Source organism: Barbus barbus (genome assembly GCF_936440315.1).
Source record: "Barbus barbus genome assembly, chromosome: 42".
Classification (NCBI taxonomy): Eukaryota; Metazoa; Chordata; class Actinopteri; order Cypriniformes; family Cyprinidae; genus Barbus; species Barbus barbus.
Window position 1 is genome coordinate 27,216,427 of NC_136720.1, and position 20,143 is coordinate 27,236,569.

Genomic DNA, 20,143 nt, shown 5'->3' on the forward strand with positions numbered 1-20,143 from the left:
AATCAAGAACAGGGATACCATGGTCCTTAAACCAGGTACTGGTAGCTTTGGCAGTGTGTGCAGGTGCCAAGTCCTGTTGGAAAATGAAATCTGCATTTCCATAAAGTTGGTCAGCAGCAGGAAGCATGAAGTGCTCTAAAACTTCCTGGTAGACGGCTGCGTTGACCTTGGACCTCAGAAAACACAATGGACCAACACCAGCAGATGACATGGCACCCCAAACCATCAATGACTGTGGAAACTTTACACTGGACCTCAAGCAACGTGGATTATGTGCCTCTCCTCTCTTCCTCCAGACTCTGGGACCTTGATTTCCAAAGGAAGAAGAACATAACTTTGGACCACTCAGCAGCAGTCCAGTCCAGACGCTTCTGACGCGGTCTCTTGTTCAAGAGTGGCTTGACACAAGGAATGCGACAGCTGAAACCCATGTCTTGCATACGTCTGTGCTGGTGGTTCTTGAAGCACTGAATCCAGCTGCAGTCCACTCTTTGTGAATCTCCCCCACATTTTTGAATGGGTTTTGTTCCACAATCCTCTCCAGGGTGCGGTTATCCCTATTGCTTGTAACCTTTTTTTCTACCACATCTTGTCCTTCCCTTCGCCTCTCTATTAATGTGCTGGGACACAGAGCTCTGTGAACAGCCAGCCTCTTTAGCAATGACCTTTTGTGTCTTGCCCTCCTTGTGCAAGGTGTCAATGGTCGTCTTTTGGACAACTGTCCAGTCAGCAGTCTTCCCCATGATTGTGTAGCCTACAGAACTAGACTGAGAGACCATTTAAAGGCTTTTGCAGGTGTTTTGAGTTCATTAGCTGATTAGAGTGTGGCACCAGGGGTCTTCAATATTGAACATTTTCACAATATTCTAATTTTCTGAGATACTGAATTTGGGACTTTCATTAGTTGTCAGTTATAATCATCAAAATGAAAGGAAATAAACATTTGAAATATATCAGTCTGTGTGTAATGAATGAATCTAATATACAAGTTTCACTTTTTGAATGGTATTACTGAAATAAATCAACTTTTTCATCATATTATAATTTTATGACCAGCACCTGTATATGCGCACACAGAATTATATAAAAAAATTATAAATAAAACAATTTATTTTAGATATAGAATTTATATTGAAATATTTTGTGCATTTTTATATGTATTTAAATTGATGTATGTGTGTGTGTGTGTATATATGTGTATATATATATATATATATATATATATATATATATATATATATATATATATATATAACAATTTAAAAACTTAATCAATATTGAATGTGCTGTGTATGTTTGCATACTCCTGACTCGTGTGTGTGTGTGTGTGTGTGTGTGTGTAGGTTGGCCCCCATGCGTCTCTACACTCTCTCTAAGAGGCACTTTGTTCTGGTGTTCGTGGTTTTCTTCTTCTGCTTCGGCGTCTCCACGCTCATCGGTGTGTCAGGTGAGTCTGGGTTCCTGCAGACAGAGGCCCGTTTCCCAGCATGCACCTGCTCGCCGTCCCTTGGCGGTTTCTTTGTTCTTTTGAGGCCTGTAATCAGTGGAGAACGATCATGTGCTTCACAATGACAGACTCCTAACGTTTTCATTCCCAACCCTCAAAGATCTAGAGTATCACAATCACAAATCTCATTCACAGAGCAATGAAAAGGTAAAAATGCCTGTTTATTTAAATATATTTACAATTTAAATCTTCCATTATGAAGAAGTTACTAAACTATTTGTTTTTAATTATTAATAGTCTCTAGATCATGAAACTTTTAGTTTTAATATCTGTTGGCTTCCTAAAAGAGCTTTCAATGAGGAAGAATATAAAATCTTAATAAAAAAAATTATAAAGTAAAATTTTTAATAAATAAAATAAGTATTTATAATTAATTATATATATATATATTTTTTTTTTAATGATTATCAGGCTACGGTGATCAGGGTCACGTGGCTGATTTCTGTTAAAGAGGAGTTCTTATATGAGATGTGTAGCTGAATTGACTGATAAATGTCTCTCCTGCAGGACCGAAGATCATTAGTGAGAATTATTATAACGGTTTGAGCGTCAGCACCAATGGATCGAAGGTGAGATTCATGCAATCAACTGCAGATTTGCTCCCTATCTTATTTGTGTGTAAAAGAAGTCTCTTCTGCTCTCCAAGACTGCATTTATTTGATCAAAAATACAGTAAAAGAGAAATATATACTTTTATTCACCAAGGACGCATTAAACTAAATTGGCATTAAAGACATTTATAATGTATCAAAAGATTTCTATTTCAAATAAATGCTGATCTTTTGAACTTTCTATTCATCTGTGAATCCTGAAAAATAAAATGCATGATGGTTTCCACAAAAATATTAATGTTTTCCACGTTGATGATGATCGTTTCTTGAGCAGCAAATCAGCATATTAGAAGGATTTTTGGAAAAATATAATTTGATGTATTTGTCCACTGCTACATATTTAAGTGTGTTGTTATCCAGTGTTCTTGGAATTTTTGTATCTTTTTGTAATGCATTTTAAAATAAATAAAACAAAACAAAAAATATTTCTGAAGATCATGTGACACTGAAGACTGAAGTAATGATGCTGAAAATTCAGCTGCAGATCACAGAAATAAATTACAGTTTAACACATATTCACATAGAAAACAGCTGTTTTACATTAGAATAATATTTCACATTTTTACAGTATTTTTGATGAAAGAAAAACAGCCTTGATGAGCAGAAGAGATTCTTTTAGAAACATTAAAACACCTTAATTCTTAAACGTTTTCCGGTTAGTGTAAGTCAGTGTTTTTGGGGTAAATGTGATGTGTTTTGTGTTCAGAGCGGCCCGTTTGACCTCCGATCTCCGCCGCTGTCCAACTACAACCAGCAGCTGTGGCTGACCTGCATCATCCAGCTGGACCGCAGCAGTGAGAGCAGTGTGTGTGTGTGTGTGTGTGTGTGTGTGTGTGTCAGAGCTGATGGAGTGTGTGTTCAGTTGCAGATTTGAGCTGGGAAGAGCTGGGGATGAATGTGGAGCTGCAGGGCGTGATGCAGGACGCCAGCGTGATGCGCATCAGAGACAACGTTCACAACAAGAACCGAAGCCTTCGCTGCGCCGCCGTGAGTCACAGAGCTGCACCGTTAATTGTTAAAACATCGCTATCTCGATTAAGACACCCACACTACCTCATTTCTGAATGGTAGTGATTCATCTGTGTCTGTTCAATCGTTGAACAAAATCATACCGGAACACTCAAATCTGCATTCACACTGCCGCTGACAAAGAGAGCAGATAGTTAGCATGTTTAGATAAAAAACAGCTATTATTTATCTTTTACAGTCATTCATATGATCACAGAAATACTGGGATGAAAGTTTATCGTTCGGATATAAACACTGATGTCTATGGTAGCGATCAAAATAAGCAAGTCATCTTCTGAAAGTAATGTTTGTGTCGATTGCATTGTTTCGCCAGTAGGTGGAGACAAGTGACTGTTAAAAAATGTATATGTCTTTTGGGGATGGCTTGATACCATAATTTTGGCTTCGGTACGATACCAGAATGTAATACTTCGGTATTGATATTAAATCGACACCATAGGTGACAAATAACCAGCCTCAAAAAATAAGTGAATTGAAAACAATTTTATTAAAATAATAATAATAATAATAAAAACAGATTAATATCTTAATACCTTTGTCAACAGAAAACCTACCGGGAGCAGAGGTTACATTTTGACTGAGTTTGAAGAAAAAGAAATACAACTGAAGTAACGCAATTAATGCAACAAATGTTTCTTTATTATAAAGTGTTATTCTAACAGTCAAAGTAATATTCAAAATCACGTTATTATTTCTCTCTTTCTCAGATTGTTTTCAGATTTCAGAAAAGGCATTAAATATAAACATTCGCTTCATATTATTGATACTAAAATGAATATAGCAAAACTCTTGCTTAATTCAAATGCAGTTAATCTTTGATTGTATGAAGTGCATGTATTACGTGACCAAACCTTCACTGGTTCTAGTGTCTCACACACATTTGATCTTACTGTATCACATCTGTATGAGCGCTGATCAGATGTAAATAAGTTCAAATTAAATCTGAATTTATGAATAATGCACTCACCTGTCGATCTCTTAATTCTCTGAAAAGATCAGGATGAGCAAGCGACATATGCTCAACATTAAAGAGGTTTGATGTGTTGCCTCCTGTGGCATACAGGGGCAGTAAGGGCAGTTCCTTCACCTTCGTCATCTGTTTTATATGCAGAGTAATGCCATATTTCACTTCTACGGTTCTCTTTATTAATTCATTTCAGGCGTGTTGATAGTTTCATCCGTTTGTCACATTTACCGGTTGCTCAGTAATTTGGGAAGCACAGCAGCGTATGAAATACCGAACTGAGCAAAATTATGATATCGTACCGTTTGAAATATAATATACCGGTATTTTTCCAGTATCGGTATACCGTACATCCCTAATGTCTTTAAATCATTCACGCAAGAGATTTGTTCAAAAACACTGATTCATCCAGTAATGAAACAAGTATTCAGACCTGTGTGTGTGTGTGTGTGTGTGTGTGTGTTACAGCGTCAGCAGGCGTGTGACGAGATCATCGTGCTGCATCTGGGATATCTGAACTACACGCAGTACAAGATCAACGTCCGCTTCAGGAACCTGCAGGACGGCCTGAAGGACAAAATCAAAAACGTGACTTTTGTAGTGAGTTCAGGTTTTAACACTGTCCTGCAAAAACATAATACACATGATAGTAGATCATTTGATGCTGGAAAATCAAAAACTTTCCATCATGGACCGTTTTTCACAAAATAAGAGTGACAACAAAAAGCAGGTCTAATGTCAAAGGTTTTGGTTTTAATGACATAAAAGGATTCCAAGGAATCAAGTCCAAATGTATTTCTGTAACACATTTAAAAGCAACAGAGTTGCGCCAAAGTACTGTACTACAAAACACAGTATATAAGAAGCATAAAGGGAAACATGCATCATATGAAAAATAAACACATTCAAATAGAATCGGAGCAAATTGATTTCAAACCCTTAAACTGACATTAATCAAAAGCCAGAGAAACCACATATCTGACCCTGGAGCACTAAAGCAGTCATGAGTAACACAGGTATATCTGTAGCAATAGCCAACAATACATTGTATGGATCACAATTATACATTTCTCTTTTATGACAAAAATCATTAGGATATTAAGATCATGTTCCATCAAGATATTTTGTACATTTACTACCGTAAATATATCAAAACTTAATTTTTGATTAGTAATATGCATTGCTAAGAACTTCATTTGAACAACTTTAAAGGAGATTTTCTCAATATTTAGATTTTTTTGCTCCCTCAGATTCCAGATTTTCAAATAGTTGTATCTCAGACAAATATTGTCCTATCATAACAAACCATACATCAATGGAAAGATTATTTATTCAGCTTTCAGATGATGCATAAATCTAAATTTCAACAAATGTACCCTTATGACTGGTTTTGTGCTCCAGGGTCACATGTAAGATTTGAGAACAGACCTAAAACTGGTGAAGGAGCAAGTGTCACATTTACAGGCAAACTATTCCAAAGTTTAGGAGCTTAACTCGACTCTCCAGAGGAAAGCTATGTTCAAAACTCAATTTAATGGTGTGCGATTAATTATGAAAAAATAATGGTTAAAATCGGCAATAAAATCTATTAGAATGCAGTTATATGAACCTAAAATTCACGATATGAGCACAAAACATAAATGTGCCTCTTATATTTGTATCATATGATTTAGCGATATCACATCAGCACGAGTGCTGCTTTTCCCCAGTATCTGCATCACTGACTTTACACAACAACTCAACAAACAAGAAGTATATGTGTTATGTTTTAGACACAGTAGTGTCTGTTTTGCTAAGTTTCACTGAGGAAAATCATTTTCAAAGTCGCAGCAGAACTGATGTGTGTTTCTGATCGACGAGTGATTCATAACTGAATGAATCCAGGGTTTGAGTGAATCGAGTGAGTCAGTGATTCAGTGATTCATTCATAAAGAGGTCTCTTGCTTTGTTTCCTAATGAATCCCTTTGTGAACGAATGATTCACTCATTCAGACCTACTGATGGTTTTTCATATTTAAAGTTTTATTTAATAGATTTTTTCAAATATTTCATATTACAATATTCAATAAAACAATCATTACGCATTTATTATCATTTATGCAATGTTGAATCAGAATATTCCTTTCTAAAGCTACTTTTGTAATGCCTCTTCAATGCTCTTCTCATTTAACACAATAATGACTTTATTTGGTCTTTTGGAGGGTAGTTTCTCGGCCCAAATTGATGTGTGATTAATTTATTGGTGATTTTAAAAATTAATTTCCTGACAGCCCTAAAATAGATGAGCTTCATTCACAACCTCTGTGAATATTATTTATTATTTTTTTCCTCCGGTGGTGGTTTGGATGCAGTAAGAGCAGAAATCATCAGGCTCATCTTTGCATGTCCTTCTGTCTCTGGTCATAATTCTGAGCTTGAAATCAGGATTAGAAATAAAATAATGTCATACAATGTGCTGAGAATTGAACAAATACCTGTAATCTGAATGGAGTCATGTGTTTGTGCTGGCTCTCATTCCTGAAAGCAGAAATGCGCACGTTTAATGAGAAAGTGTGACACAAAACAGACTCTGTGTGGAATCAGCAGCTCAAAATGAGTCCGAAACCAGCATTGAATTCATTCAGCAGGTATGAAATATGAAATGAGTTGCATTGCAGGAATAAATTGTGATCCAGGACTCTCGTTTCTGTGTGTTTTGTGCTTTCTCAGTTTAAGATGTACAACGCCACGTTCTCTCAGGTGGAGATCTGGTTCCGCTTCGTGTTTGTGGTGATGACCTTCATCGTGACGGTAAGTTACAGACAGGTTTGGAGTGTTTCACCAGTGTTTGATGATGTTGTGTTTGTGTGCAGTGCATGTTCGCTCACTCTTTACGCAAGTTCTCCATGAGGGACTGGGGAATCGAGCAGAAGTGGATGTCTATTCTTCTTCCTCTGCTGCTGCTGTACAACGGTGAGATGCTCATTTCACGGCGTTTACATCACAACTGAATGATTACAAGCACATCCTCACTCAGATGTTTGCTTTTATTCATCAAGGATGCATTAAACTGACAGTAAAGACATTTCTAATGATACATTAGATTTCTATTTCAAATAAATGCTGTTCTTTTGAACTTTCTATTCATCTGTGAATCCTGAAAAATAAAATGCTAAATAATCAGAAATGTTTCTTGAGCAGCAAATCAGCATATTAGAATTACTACTGATATAAACTAGGTTAGTGGATAATTCAGCAGCGAAAGATACTCTAGAAAAAAGAATCTAAACTGAAACAACTTTATTTAGTGGGGAACAAATAAAAGTGAATAAGTGTAAGATTAAATCTTTCAAATATTAATAGGAGAATGAGCCTAATATATGTGTCCCTGGAGCACAAAAGCAGTCATGAGTAACACAGGTATATCTGTAGCAATAGACAACAATACATTGTATGGATCAAAATTATACATTTCTCTTTTATGACAAAAATCATTAGGATATTAAGATCATGTTCCATGAAGATATTTAGTAACTTTCCTACCGTAAATATATCAAAACTTCATTTTTGATTAGTAATATGCATTGCTAAGAACTTCATTTGAACAACTTTAAAGGAGATTTTCTCAATATTTAGATTTTTTTGCTCCCTCAGATTCCAGATTTTCTAATAGTTGTATCTCAGACAAATATTGTCCTATCCTAACAAACCATACATCAATTGAAAGATTATTTATTCTTTATAAATCTCACCCTTATGACTGGTTTTGTGCTCCAGGGTCACATATATTTGAAATATTTCGCCAGATGTTATTTTATTATTTCTTTCCCCATGTATTGATTGACAGCTCTCCTGTCTCCATGTTGAGAGAAATCAGGAGTAAGATGTCACTTTAGTTCTAGAATAAATGTGAACATGCATTAATTCATCTCACTCACACAAAAAACATTCAGTATTCTTCAAAATGAATAAAAACTGAAATGCAACTCAGAATATGACGCAAACCTGCAATAATTAAACATGTTAAATACAAATATCCTTTGTATTTAATCCCATTTTATTAACCAATGTCTGCTGCTGACCTTCGATGATCCAACCATACTAATAATGAAGAGTTGAGCTTTCTTCTTCTGTGCTCTACTGTACAGACATCCATTTACTTTTGCTTCAGCCTGAGGCTTTTGGTGTGAAAGGGCTTTTATATTTCCCACAAATAGAACCTTTATATTAAAAACAAACAAGGAAGCCCAGCCCAGATTTAAAAAGTAACGTGTATCATTACTTTCCATAAAAAGTAATTAAGTATCGTAATGACTTTTTTATGGAGTAACGCAATATTGTAATGCATTACATTTAACAGTAACTTTTTTGTGATGTGCTGCTGTTGTAGATCCGTTCTTCCCGCTGTCGTTCCTGGTGAACAGCTGGTTTCCGGGAACGCTGGACGCTTTCTTCCAGGCTCTGTTCCTGTGTGCGCTGCTGCTCTTCTGGCTGTGTGTGTATCACGGCATCCGAGTGCAGGTACGCTCTCTGAAGGGCCCTCACTAGTGCACTACTCACCTGTCTGTGCTCTGCTCACCTGTGCTCTCACCTGCAGGGAGACCGGAGGTTCCTGACCTTCTACCTGCCCAAGCTGCTGGTCGTGGGGCTGCTGTGGCTCTCGGCCGTCACGCTGGGAGTCTGGCAAACGTGAGAAACCTGCCGCTGTTTTCTGCTGTCACTGCTGGTGTATAATGGGATTCTCATCAGATTTTTCTTCTTATTAGGGTGAATGAGCTGCAGGATCCCACGTATCAGTACAAAGTGGACATCCAGAACTTCCAGGTGAGTTTCTTTCAGCTCCACACCGATTGTTCCTGCTTAATAAAATAACATCTGTCCAAATATTTCAAATGTATGTGACCCTGGACCACAAAACCAGTCATAAGGGTCAATTTTTTGAAATTGAGATTTATACATTAAGTTTTGATATATTTACGGTAGGAAATTTACTAAATATCTTCATGAAACATGATCTTAATATCCTAATGATTTTTGTCATAAAAGAGAAATGTATAATTTTGATCCATACAATGTATTGTTGGCTATTTCTACAGATATACCTGTGTTACTGATGACTGCTTCTGTGCTGCAGGGACACATTATTGAATATAATAAAGAATATTGTTTCCTGGAGTGTGAATAAGTCACACTTAACTATACTAGGTCAAGATTGCATCAAGAGAAATAAAAACACTGATAATTCATGTTTTTTTAACATTTAGATTTATTTTGATGAACCAGTAAATAAAACAGAAAATTACAAATATAATTATAAAACAAACACAATTTTTAGTGGCATTTATTATAAACAGCATTTATTGTTATATGATAAACAACGTCAAATTCTGAAAAATACTGTAAAGTCGCTGATTTTCAGATGATAAAATAACTAAAAATTGAAGTGTTTCTTTAAATAAATGTCCCAGCATGCTTCAGATGATAGAAACAAATGCAATTTGCAAATGCCAGCGTTTTTGCTGATTTTCACTAATATTTCATGACCCCCAGAATATTTTGTTGTATGAATATCTGAACATGCAATACATCAAAATAAAGATCAGACCTCTACTTTCAAACTAAAAGTCAGTTCTATTCTAGCTAAAGCTTTGTTTTTTTAATCAACACTTGAATGTAGGTAGGTTTGATTAAAAGCTAAAAGCTGATAAAATCAGATTTTAATCCAATACTCCATCTGGATCATATTCAGTAATATTATCAGAGCAAAGCTGCAGTAGATGTCTTCATCAGTCTCCTAAAGCTTCACAGGCCTTCAACACTTTCTGGATCCACATTTGACTCTGAAACATTAGTCAGCTTTCATTTATATGCGGTTAGTGTTGATGATCGCATTATTTTTCATATGCATATGCTCATATATGAGATCAGTGGTTTCTGTGTTTTTGATCGAGTGATTCTAGACTCATTCAGGAGATGCGTGATAGCCCCCCCGAGCGTATAACAGCGAGAACACAGAAACCTGGGAAATAACGTCTTTGGTGGGGAAAGAGTTTTAAAAATGCAACATGTTTCAGATTATTAAAAAAAATAACTTGTATTCTGAAAAATACAGTGGAATAATAAACAGAAAATATGGTAAAAAAAGAAATTACAAATAAAACTAAAGTCACTGTGTGCAGTATAAGTGGCATCATATTTCAGATCAGAAAGAAGTAATAATTCAAGTTTTATTACAGGAAATGCAGTAAAGAAAAAAAAGTGAAATCAAAGTTGGAATATAGGTGACCGCATGTTTCAGATGCTAAAAACACAACTGATCTGAATACAGTGTAAAATAACGTGTGTGTGTGTGTGTGTTTGCTGCAGGGCATGAAGGTCTTCTTCTTGCTGCTGGTGGCTGTGTATGTGCTGTATCTGGTGTTTCTGGTGCTGTGTGCCTGCTCCGAGCTCAAGAACGCACCCTACACAGATCTGCGGCTGAAGTTCCTGACGGCGCTGACGCTGCTGGTGCTGGTGATCAGGTCTGTCAACACACACACACACACACACTCACTCACACATACTCACGCACCCGCACACAGACACTCACACACACACACACACACACACACACACACTCTCACTCACTCACACATACTCACGCACCCGCACACAGACACTCACACACACACACACACACACACACACACACACACACTCTCACTCACTCACACATACTCACGCACCCGCACACAGACACTCACACACACACACACACACACACACACACACACACTCTCACTCACTCACACATACTCACGCACCCGCACACAGACACTCACACACACACACACACACACACACACACAGTCTCTCACTCGCACACACTCACTCACACACTCTCTCTCTCACACACACACACACTCTCTCACACACACTCACTCACACACACACACACACTCTCTCGCACATACTCACGCACTCACACAGACACTCTCTCTCACACACACACACTTGCGTACACACACACACCTGTGTAAAGTGAGTGAGTTCTGTTGTCATTTCCTCTTCCTGTTTCCTCAGTGTGGTTATTCTGTACCTGAGATTCGGCTCCAAGGCTTTGCAAGAAAACTTTGTTGCTGAACTTTCCACTCACTACCAGAATTATATCCTTTCATTAGAGATTCCCTCACATCTGATTCATCACTAGAAATCCATCGCTATAAAACCATTGTGTTAGAAATCCATTAATAACAAATACCCAGAAAAATCTTTTCATTTCATTGATTTAAGGCAGTTTATTTTTAGTATGAAGGATCCTATTGTAGTTTTTATTCATATTTTGAATTAGTTTTTATATTTTCCAAGTTTTAGTAACTTTACTGTGTTTGTCTTTGTCTATGTCTGTACAATTTTTATTCATTTTTATTTCCGTTTTTTTAGGTTTTTTTTAGAGCATCGGGTTAAAATAAATAGTTTAAATAAAATAAGTTTAAGGTTTTTTTAATATATATATAAGTTTTAGTTATTTTAGTACTTCGTTGAAAATAAGTAGTTTTTTTTCAAGCAATGAAAATGTGTTATTGATTTAGTTAATTATAAATAACCCTGGTTTAATGTCATACTAGTGTTATTTTCAATTAGATTTTATGTTTATAATTTTGTTTTCATTTTAGTTTGTGTTAGTAATTTTGTTTTGTCATTTTTATTTTTGTCTACAGTTTAATTAATTTTAGTACTTGAAGTTGAAAATGAGTTTTTTTAATGGTGTTTTTCCATGGTTTGAGTGAGCTGTAATAACCCTGGTTTAAAGTGCTTGTTCTGTGCTTTTCCTGAGTGTTTTTCTCCACCAGCGGAATTTCTTTCCTTCTATGGCCTCCTGAACTTCTATCTCTACACGCTAGCGTTTGTCTACTCGCCCTCCAGGAACGCTCTGTACGGTGAGTTCATCGCCGCTGACCGGTGGAGTGTTTCTGCAGCAGAACTGGCCTTCGTCACGTAGATGTGTGTGTTTGTGTGTCCAGACTCGCAGCTGAAGGACAATCCTGCCTTCTCCATGCTCAACGACTCGGACGATGAAGTCATTTACGGGTACGTTCCCTACATCGCATCATTATCTGATCCAAACCAGCCTTTCTGATCGTCCTGATCTGTTTCTCTGAAGGAGCGATTATGAGGAAATGCCTCTTCAGAACGGCCGAGCCATCAAAGCCAGCGCCAAATACCAGGATGAGAGCGAGAGCGACTGAAAGCGGAGTGACTCCGGATCGCTGGTGTAGTCTGAACGGATGTATATAGGCTAACACAGTGTGTAAATATACGGGCCGGTGTATTTTTAAAGCTACAGTGGTGTGTTTCTGAAGTCCGTCGAGACGCACTGAACCCATCGAGTGTCATTACACCTGACCTCAGGTCACTGCTGGGGTCAACGTCGTGTTTCACCTCCAAATTAAAAGGAGAAAAATCAATATGTATATTTTCATTTGCATCTGACATAATTAAGCACATTTAACCCCCGTGATAATGAAAATCATCCAGCTTAACACAAATAATACCTTGATGGAAGGTGTACTTTTAGTATAAACACAAAATTATTTATAAATATTTTCATATGAAATGCTTATATAATTTAGGGTAAAATGTGCTTAATTTTCATGGGAAAAAAGGGTCTCAAAAATAGCCAATGTTTTATTCTTTAGATTTGATTGACGCACAGTGCATTTCTAGACCGTGTCAGTTTTTCCTCATCGATCAGACTCTATTAATAATGTGAGGAAGCTGCTTCTGTGCATATATTTCTATTGATTTCTGGCTGGTTTGAGCTGTTTGGCCAGTCTGGAGATCCTGTGTGAATGTGTGCTTCTGGATGAATATGGATCCTTCACTGGATGTCGTAGTTTATCGCTCCAAAAGCCTTCTTTTCTCACATTCCTGTTTTGTGTTTCCTGTGCATGTTTCTCTCTTGTGTTTGTGTATTACGGGTTATTGTTTTGTGGGTCCCGTTGAGGACAGAAGCGCCTTGTTTTTGTTTTGTAAGCACCGTTGGTTCACTGGGCTGTGATGATGACGGTTTAAAGCAGCAGGGTGATGTTTATCTGTCTGATGTGATGCTGGACGTTATGAAATGTCCCAGAAGCACTGTGTGATGACGGTTCGCTGTGCCTTTCCACATGTACATAAGATCATTCCCAAACCCGCTGAGCTCAGTCCAGACGAGGAGCTTGTGATGTCTGAGCGAATGTGGAATAAACTCTTCAGACATTTTTAAGAGGTGAATGTGTGCTTTTATTGTACAGGGAGAGTCTGAATGCAGGAATACTGAAGCTTGTTTGAGTCTAAATGGCGAGTCCGAACACACTGACGATGCAGTACAGGTGCTTGTTTTCCCATCGGACCGTGCAGCTGCCTGCAGAGACAAAATACACACTTTAAAAAACTCAATCAAATCAAATAAACTGCAACAGAAGGGCAAAGAAGTTGTACTTATAATAATGGAACCGTATAAAGTCCAGAGAGATGAAAAATAAATTCACACAATATTGTACTTTATTTTACATTTTTTTGTAATAAACTGTTCCAATTTTTTTTAGAAGTGTCTTATTGTTTCCAGTCAAAATATCTAAAGATTCTTAAATCAAGATGCATTTTCTACATAAGGTATTTAGTCTAGTTGTTCCCCTCCATGGAAACAAGTTTAAGTGCATTTTTCTTATTTTGCAAATTATCTGCTAATGGGGTAAGAGATTAAAAATATTCTTGTTTCTGTTTGCATTAAGATTATTTTTCTTACCCTATGGCAGACAATTTTACATGTTTTACTGACCTGAGGTGCGTTTCCCAGAAGCATCGTTTGCTAACTATGGTCATTAGCTCCATTGAACACTATTGGTAACGACAGAACTTGTGACCATAGTTGCAGCCCAGGTTAGGTTCACAGAGTATGTTACCACGGTAACTGACTCTGAGTATAAATTACCTCGCATTCAGAAACGGGCTTGACTTACCCTGCATTCTCAGGTTTGACAAACCTCCCATTTTGAAACAGAAACGTGGCTTTAACGTTCTCGTTTCACTTAAGTTTTCACTTAACCTCCTCTCTGAAACAGGCCCCTGGACGTTTTAATGGGAACGTCAGCAAAACATTCTCAGGACATATTTTTGTAAGCTGGGTCAAAGGTGTGTATATTTGAATAGAACTCAAGACGGCCCTTACCATCTGTAGTATTGTCCCAGAAACATGAAGAAGCCGACTGCAGTCCTGCTCCGTTTTTCTGCATTATAATGCATGTGACTGATGGAGAGAACCGAGCAGATGATCATTCTGGAGTAAGATAATAACCATGACCTGCAGCTCGGTCACAGGAACAGTTCAGACAAAAATGAAAATGTGGAGATCAGGATGAGTGTGTTTCTTCATCAGGTTTGTAGAAATGTGTCTCTGCATCAGTGTCTCAGCAATGGATGCTCTGCAGTGAATGGGTGCCGTCAGAATGAGAGTCCAAACAGCTGATAAATACATCACAATAATCCACACCACTCCAGTCCATCAGTTAACATCTGGAGAAGACAAAAGCTGAAACTAATCCAGCATTAAGACGTTTATAATCCATAATAACACTTCCTCCAGTGAAAGAGTGTTCTGGTCTGAATCAGGAGAGAAATCTGTTTAAAACAGTCAAAAATGGATTTTGATGAGAGAGACAACAGGAGATGCACCTTTTCACTGGAGGAAGAGTTATTATGGTTTATAGACTTGTATTTTAGTTAAAAACATCTTATTGCTGGATTTGTTTAATCTTTAGTCTTCTCCAGATGTTAACTGATGGACTGGAGTGGTGTGGATTATTGTGATGTTTTTATCAGCTGTTTGGACTCTCATTCTGACGGCACCCATTCACTGCAGAGCATCCATTGCTGAGACACTGATGCAGAGACACATTTCTACAAACCTGATGAAGAAACACACTCCTCCTGATCTCAGATGAGCAGATGATCAGCAGATCTTGGTGTTTGAGTACAGGATGCTGACCGATGTATTTGAAGGGTTTGCTGAGTTTGCTGAGCTGACCGAGGCACTGCTCCACCACACTGGACATCCACTGGTTCACACGCTGCTGCTCATACGGGTTTCTGCCGATCACTGCTTCCAGAGACTGAAGACAGAGAGAAGAAGCGCTCACACATCAGTCCAACACAACACGAGACGAGACTCGGAGACAGAGACGAGCAAACCTCCTTCACGATGCTGCTCACTTCTTCCACCACGAACGCCGTCTGGAGGAATACAAAACATCTCTGTCATCCGCTATAGCTCTGCTTAAAGCTTCAGTGAAGGATCCTGTGTTGAAATTCACAAATAAATGACGAAATCTACTGCACTGGAGATACTGGAGTAAACACGCCGCTAGTTCAGGTTAGCAGCTGTTAGCCATTAGCTTCACCGCAGCGCGAAGAATCAAGGCAGGAAGTGTGATATATGACTTCTTAAAGCAAACATCTTCTCTTTTACTTTTGATTGAGTATATTTCAAACATTTGATCGTCCTTAACCTTACCTCTTCAGCGCTCTGATCGTCGTCCATGTTTCGTTGTTGTTGTTGTCGCTCGAAGCCTCGCGGTTGTCATGGAAATGACGCACACGACGTCGCGACGCAGAAACGTGTGAAATGTAATTATATTAATTACAGACGGCATGAAAAGATTCCTTGTGAATCCAATGCCATTGGGTTTTTTATTCCAATGTCCAAATAATATATTGGACTAATCTTTCGTATTAAAGTGTATTTTCTTGCCTAACTTTCATCAGCAATGTCTTGTTTCGTGGAAATCCTGTGTTTTGTGGATAGTTTCTCCCTCCATAAAGTTCTCCTTTGGGAATAATGCTGCTAGAACTCTTTCCCCCTAGATGACCTTGAACTGCATTCTCTCTGATTTTGCTCATATTTTAGGCTAACCTGCCCAGGATTGATGAATCCCATTATAGGCATGTGATATGTTGATGAAAGCTACGCCAGCAGTTCATTAAAATCACCTGGAGCTCATTAACACTCATATTCTCAAAATCTATCAAACAAACAGGAAGATTACTCCAACATGGAAATCCTTTATAACTGGAGAAAGTATCCTTCATAAAGTCTCCTGTTCGTTTGTCTCGTTCTAAATATTCTGATGTTTGATGAGATTTGCTCGTTTTGTGGTTTTGATTGTAGTATAATCAGCTAATGATGGGTTGACTTCAGTTCTTACGCTTCTAGCTTATAAAACACGACCCTTACTTCTGCTTATTATTGACTTATTCCAGAAATATAACCGAACACCGTTTGCTTGTGAAAATGATCTAAATCACTACATTTCTTCACCTCAGTTATAACATGTTATTGATCTTTTGGATATATATTAATTCTTACATCAGGAAGTATGTTAAGGCAATCTTTTAACATGTTAAAGAATAACCAGATGATAAACATTCCTCAGATCTTCTACAGTTCAGATCTTAAGGAGGATGACCATTTGAAAATTGATGAGTTAAATAACAATTAACCTGTGAATTTATTTAGAATAAGTATTAAATTGCTCTGGAATATTCCCTTCTCTTGAATATATCTTATAAATTAAAACACAAAAGATATTAATATAAGAACAGATGAAATATTGGAAATATGACACCTGTCTTTAAAGTTTCCTCCACGGAGAACATGAATGGATTCATTGCTTACGGAACTCCACTGTTTATATTTTCTATATTAAATATACTAATGTCTTTTCTGACAATGTTGTTCTTTCTAATAATAATGAAATGAATCAAGCTTGTGGAAGATGATTAGCACTCCGAATAATCATTTCAGACGTATGGACACGCTTTTGTTCTATAATAAAATAAAAAGGGCATTTATCATGCTCTTGTCATAAATATTCAAATAAATTCAGCAAAAACATTTGTATCAGATTCACATGTCAAGATACCTTCTATTTAAACCCAACTGTGAAGTATTTGCTTCAGATTTATTATCATCACTATAATCAATATTCATTTTATCATCTCTGATCAAATATTTTAATAAATGAATGAATAATGCCATTTCTTTCCCCCTCGGTGTATTCTTCTTCTTGTTCTCTGTGAGGATGTTTTATTGTGGACTTTAAGGTTTGCAAATTAAAAATAAAAAAGTCGTTCATTGTGTGTTCTACATCTAAACAACAACAAAAAAGCATGAATAACCTTAAAACTATTCTTTCATTTATAATGTACATGAATAATATGCTATTTTGATATTGTCACAAACTGCCTGATTTGGTTTCATTTCTAATTGAGAGATCACACAAACATACCTTTTCTGTATTAAATTAAATAAAAAAATCAATTTCATGAAAGCCGATGTGTTGTGATATATTTAAATATTTAATTGCCAATAAAACCACTGAAACTCGTTCATAAATATTACTCCAGGCAGTTCTATCTGAACAGTTTAACTGTGATATTGATATATCTTTTACAGTCCAGAAATATATAGTCATCTATAAACTGGAAAAAGACAAGCTGTAAAATGTGTCAATGTAAATATTTGAATTGAATATAACCTTTCTTTAGTTTATTATTTATATCTTTTTTATTTTATCTTTGCTTTGTTTGTATGATGGGTAAATACAGTATTACATTAAGATTTACATTAAAATTTAAACCCAACTGTGAAGTATTTGCTTTGGATTTAGGTTTATCATACTTCAAAAATAGCAGTCAATAAAAAGTTTTTATTATTGTTATTACTTTTAAATTCCGCATTGTTTTCATTTGTTCTCTGTAATGCTGTATTATTGATGGAATGTATTTTACATAATGAACAAACAAATATATAAACAAATATACATCTAATATGATATTGATAAATGCAAATAAACAACTATTAAACAAGGCACGTATTATAAAAAAATAAATAACGCATAAAAATACAATTTTCACAGGAAGTGGTGTTCTTCTGTGGCGGACGCGCTACTGCAGCAACACCATCAGCCTCAGTCACAAAGAATACTTCAGTTAAACCCGTTAGAGCCACTGAAGGACGTGTCATCCACGAATGATTCTCATTTTCTGCTGTTAAACACTTAGATCTGTGAGCACCGCGGATCAGTGTGTGTGTGTGTGTGTGTGTGTGTGTGTGTGAGAGCGAGGGATAGCATCATCATCCTCACCATCAGCATCATCAGCATCATCCAGCGGAGGACAAAGACGCAGAAATGGGTCACAGCAGCGGCTGATCTGGTAGGTGTTTGATCTCCATCATTCGCTCATTGTGTTCGAATCAAAGCGATATTTCACACGATGCGCGTCTGAATGTGTTTGTGTTCGCGAATCGACTCAGTGCGAATCTTTTTCTCTCTGATTCTTCGCTCGGTTTCTGGTTTCTAGGTTTTGTCGACACGGATAACGGGACATTGTGGGACTCGCTCACTCTTTTGTTGATTGTGATGAGCGAGTAAAACCAGTTAATCATTTCCTGAACGTGACATTAACTCTTTAAACCAGCTAACGTGGCTTTAATAATAGAAATTCGGGCTGATGGTGGTTTTTAGGTGTTCTGTGTTTCGTAAGGGTTGCATCACGATGATGGCCCACACGCGCCGGACACTCTTCCAGTGATGCTCAGTCTCCATGGCGACCAGCGGCAGCATCAGCACCACATCACATCACAACATCACCAGTGTTGGGGGTAACGCATTACAAGTAACGCGAGTTACGTAATCAGATTACTTTTTTTCAAGTAACTAGTAAAGTAACGCATTACTTTGTAATTTACAAGAAAATATCTGAGTTACTTTTTCAAATAAGTAACGCCAGTTACTTTTCTCCCATTTATTGATTGACAGCTCTTCTGTCCACATGTCGAGAGAAACTGGGAGTAAGATGTTATTGTAGATCTAGAGTAAATGCAAACATGCATTCATTCATCCCACTTGCAAAAAAAAAACAGATTTAGTGTTCCTCAAAATGAATAAAAACGGTGAACTGCAACTCAGAAAATGACGCATACCTGCAATAATTAAATGTTAAATAACACAAATATCCTTTATGTATTTAATCCCATTTTATTAACCAATGTTTTTGCTGCTGACCTTCAGTGATCCAATTCAACCATACTAATAAGCAAAAATTACTCTAGATAAACATTTGTGCTTCTTTTTTTTTATTGCTGAAGTGTGTTGAACTTACTTCTTCTACATTTCCCTTCAGCCTGAGGCGTATTCATTTCACTTTTGGTGTGAAAGGGCTTTTACGTTTGCCAAAAAATATATTTTTTATATTAAAAACAAACAAGCAAGCCCTGCCCAGATTTAAAAAGTAATGCATTACTTTCCATAAAAAGTAACTAAGTAACGTTATTAGTTACTTTTTTAACGCAATATTGTAATGCATTAGTTTTAAAAGTAACTTTCCCCAAAACTGATCATCACATCACATCACATAACATCACATGATCACATCACAGAACATCACATCATAACATCACAGAACATTATCACATCATCACATAACATCACAACATATTAGCACAGCACATGAATTGTCTATTTTGTATGTTGTGTTTGTGCTATTTGGCACATTGTCCATTTTTGTATATTTGTACATTATTTATTTATTTTTATTTTTATTTGTTATTATCTGTGTCCTGTTGCTGCCATTCTGTCGCACTGTGGAGCTACTGTCACTAAAACAAATTCCTCGTATATGCAAACATACCTGGCAATAAAGTTCATTCTGATTCTGATTCTGATCAATACCACATCACATCATCATCACAGCACATCATCACATGACATCACATTATCTTCATCATCATCATCATCACAGCACATCATCACATCTCATCAACACATCACAGAACATCACATCATCATCACATCACAGAACATCACATCATCACAGCATAGCACATCATATAATCACATAACATCACATGATCACATCACATGATCACATCACATAACATCACATCATCACCACAGCACGTCATCACATCACATCATCATCACATAACATCACATGATCACATCACAGAACATCACATCATAACATCACAGA

The 20,143-nt window shown here is 36.8% G+C and overlaps 2 protein-coding genes across 4 annotated transcripts in view; one reads left to right on the top strand and one right to left on the bottom strand.

Annotated features, from left to right (window-relative positions):
• The window catches only part of LOC306861330 (transmembrane protein 181-like), a gene marked incomplete at its 5' end in the record, with an annotated part of 18,162 nt that extends 4,508 nt beyond the window's left edge, over positions 1-13,654 (top strand). Inside the window, 15 exons of one of the 3 annotated variants that reach the window (XM_079403539.1) lie at positions 1,344-1,447; positions 2,015-2,076; positions 2,825-2,912; positions 2,987-3,105; positions 4,580-4,711; positions 6,821-6,901; positions 6,964-7,063; positions 8,481-8,611; positions 8,688-8,779; positions 8,857-8,914; positions 10,457-10,611; positions 11,153-11,235; positions 11,920-12,009; positions 12,094-12,160; positions 12,234-13,653. In XM_079403539.1, coding sequence (XP_079259665.1) covers positions 1,344-1,447; positions 2,015-2,076; positions 2,825-2,912; positions 2,987-3,105; positions 4,580-4,711; positions 6,821-6,901; positions 6,964-7,063; positions 8,481-8,611; positions 8,688-8,779; positions 8,857-8,914; positions 10,457-10,611; positions 11,153-11,235; positions 11,920-12,009; positions 12,094-12,160; positions 12,234-12,318 — 1,447 coding nt within the window. In that variant the 3' untranslated portion in view covers positions 12,319-13,653. Of the gene's footprint in view, positions 1-1,343; positions 1,448-2,014; positions 2,077-2,824; positions 2,913-2,980; positions 3,106-4,579; positions 4,712-6,820; positions 6,902-6,963; positions 7,064-8,480; positions 8,612-8,687; positions 8,780-8,856; positions 8,915-10,456; positions 10,612-11,152; positions 11,236-11,919; positions 12,010-12,093; positions 12,161-12,233 lie in introns of all 3 variants that reach the window. The other 2 variants (XM_079403537.1, XM_079403538.1) reach the window with 2 other exon arrangements.
• Positions 12,745-15,706, bottom strand: LOC306861331 (dynein light chain Tctex-type 1-like). The gene is made up of 5 exons (XM_079403540.1): positions 15,624-15,706; positions 15,302-15,343; positions 15,099-15,222; positions 14,283-14,360; positions 12,745-13,475 (listed from the first exon to the last, which is right to left on the bottom strand). Exons 1-5 carry the CDS (start codon positions 15,648-15,650, stop codon positions 13,405-13,407), a joined length of 342 nt encoding a protein of 113 aa, XP_079259666.1. The 5' UTR covers positions 15,651-15,706; the 3' UTR covers positions 12,745-13,404.
• Positions 15,707-20,143: the final 4,437 nt, after the last annotated feature.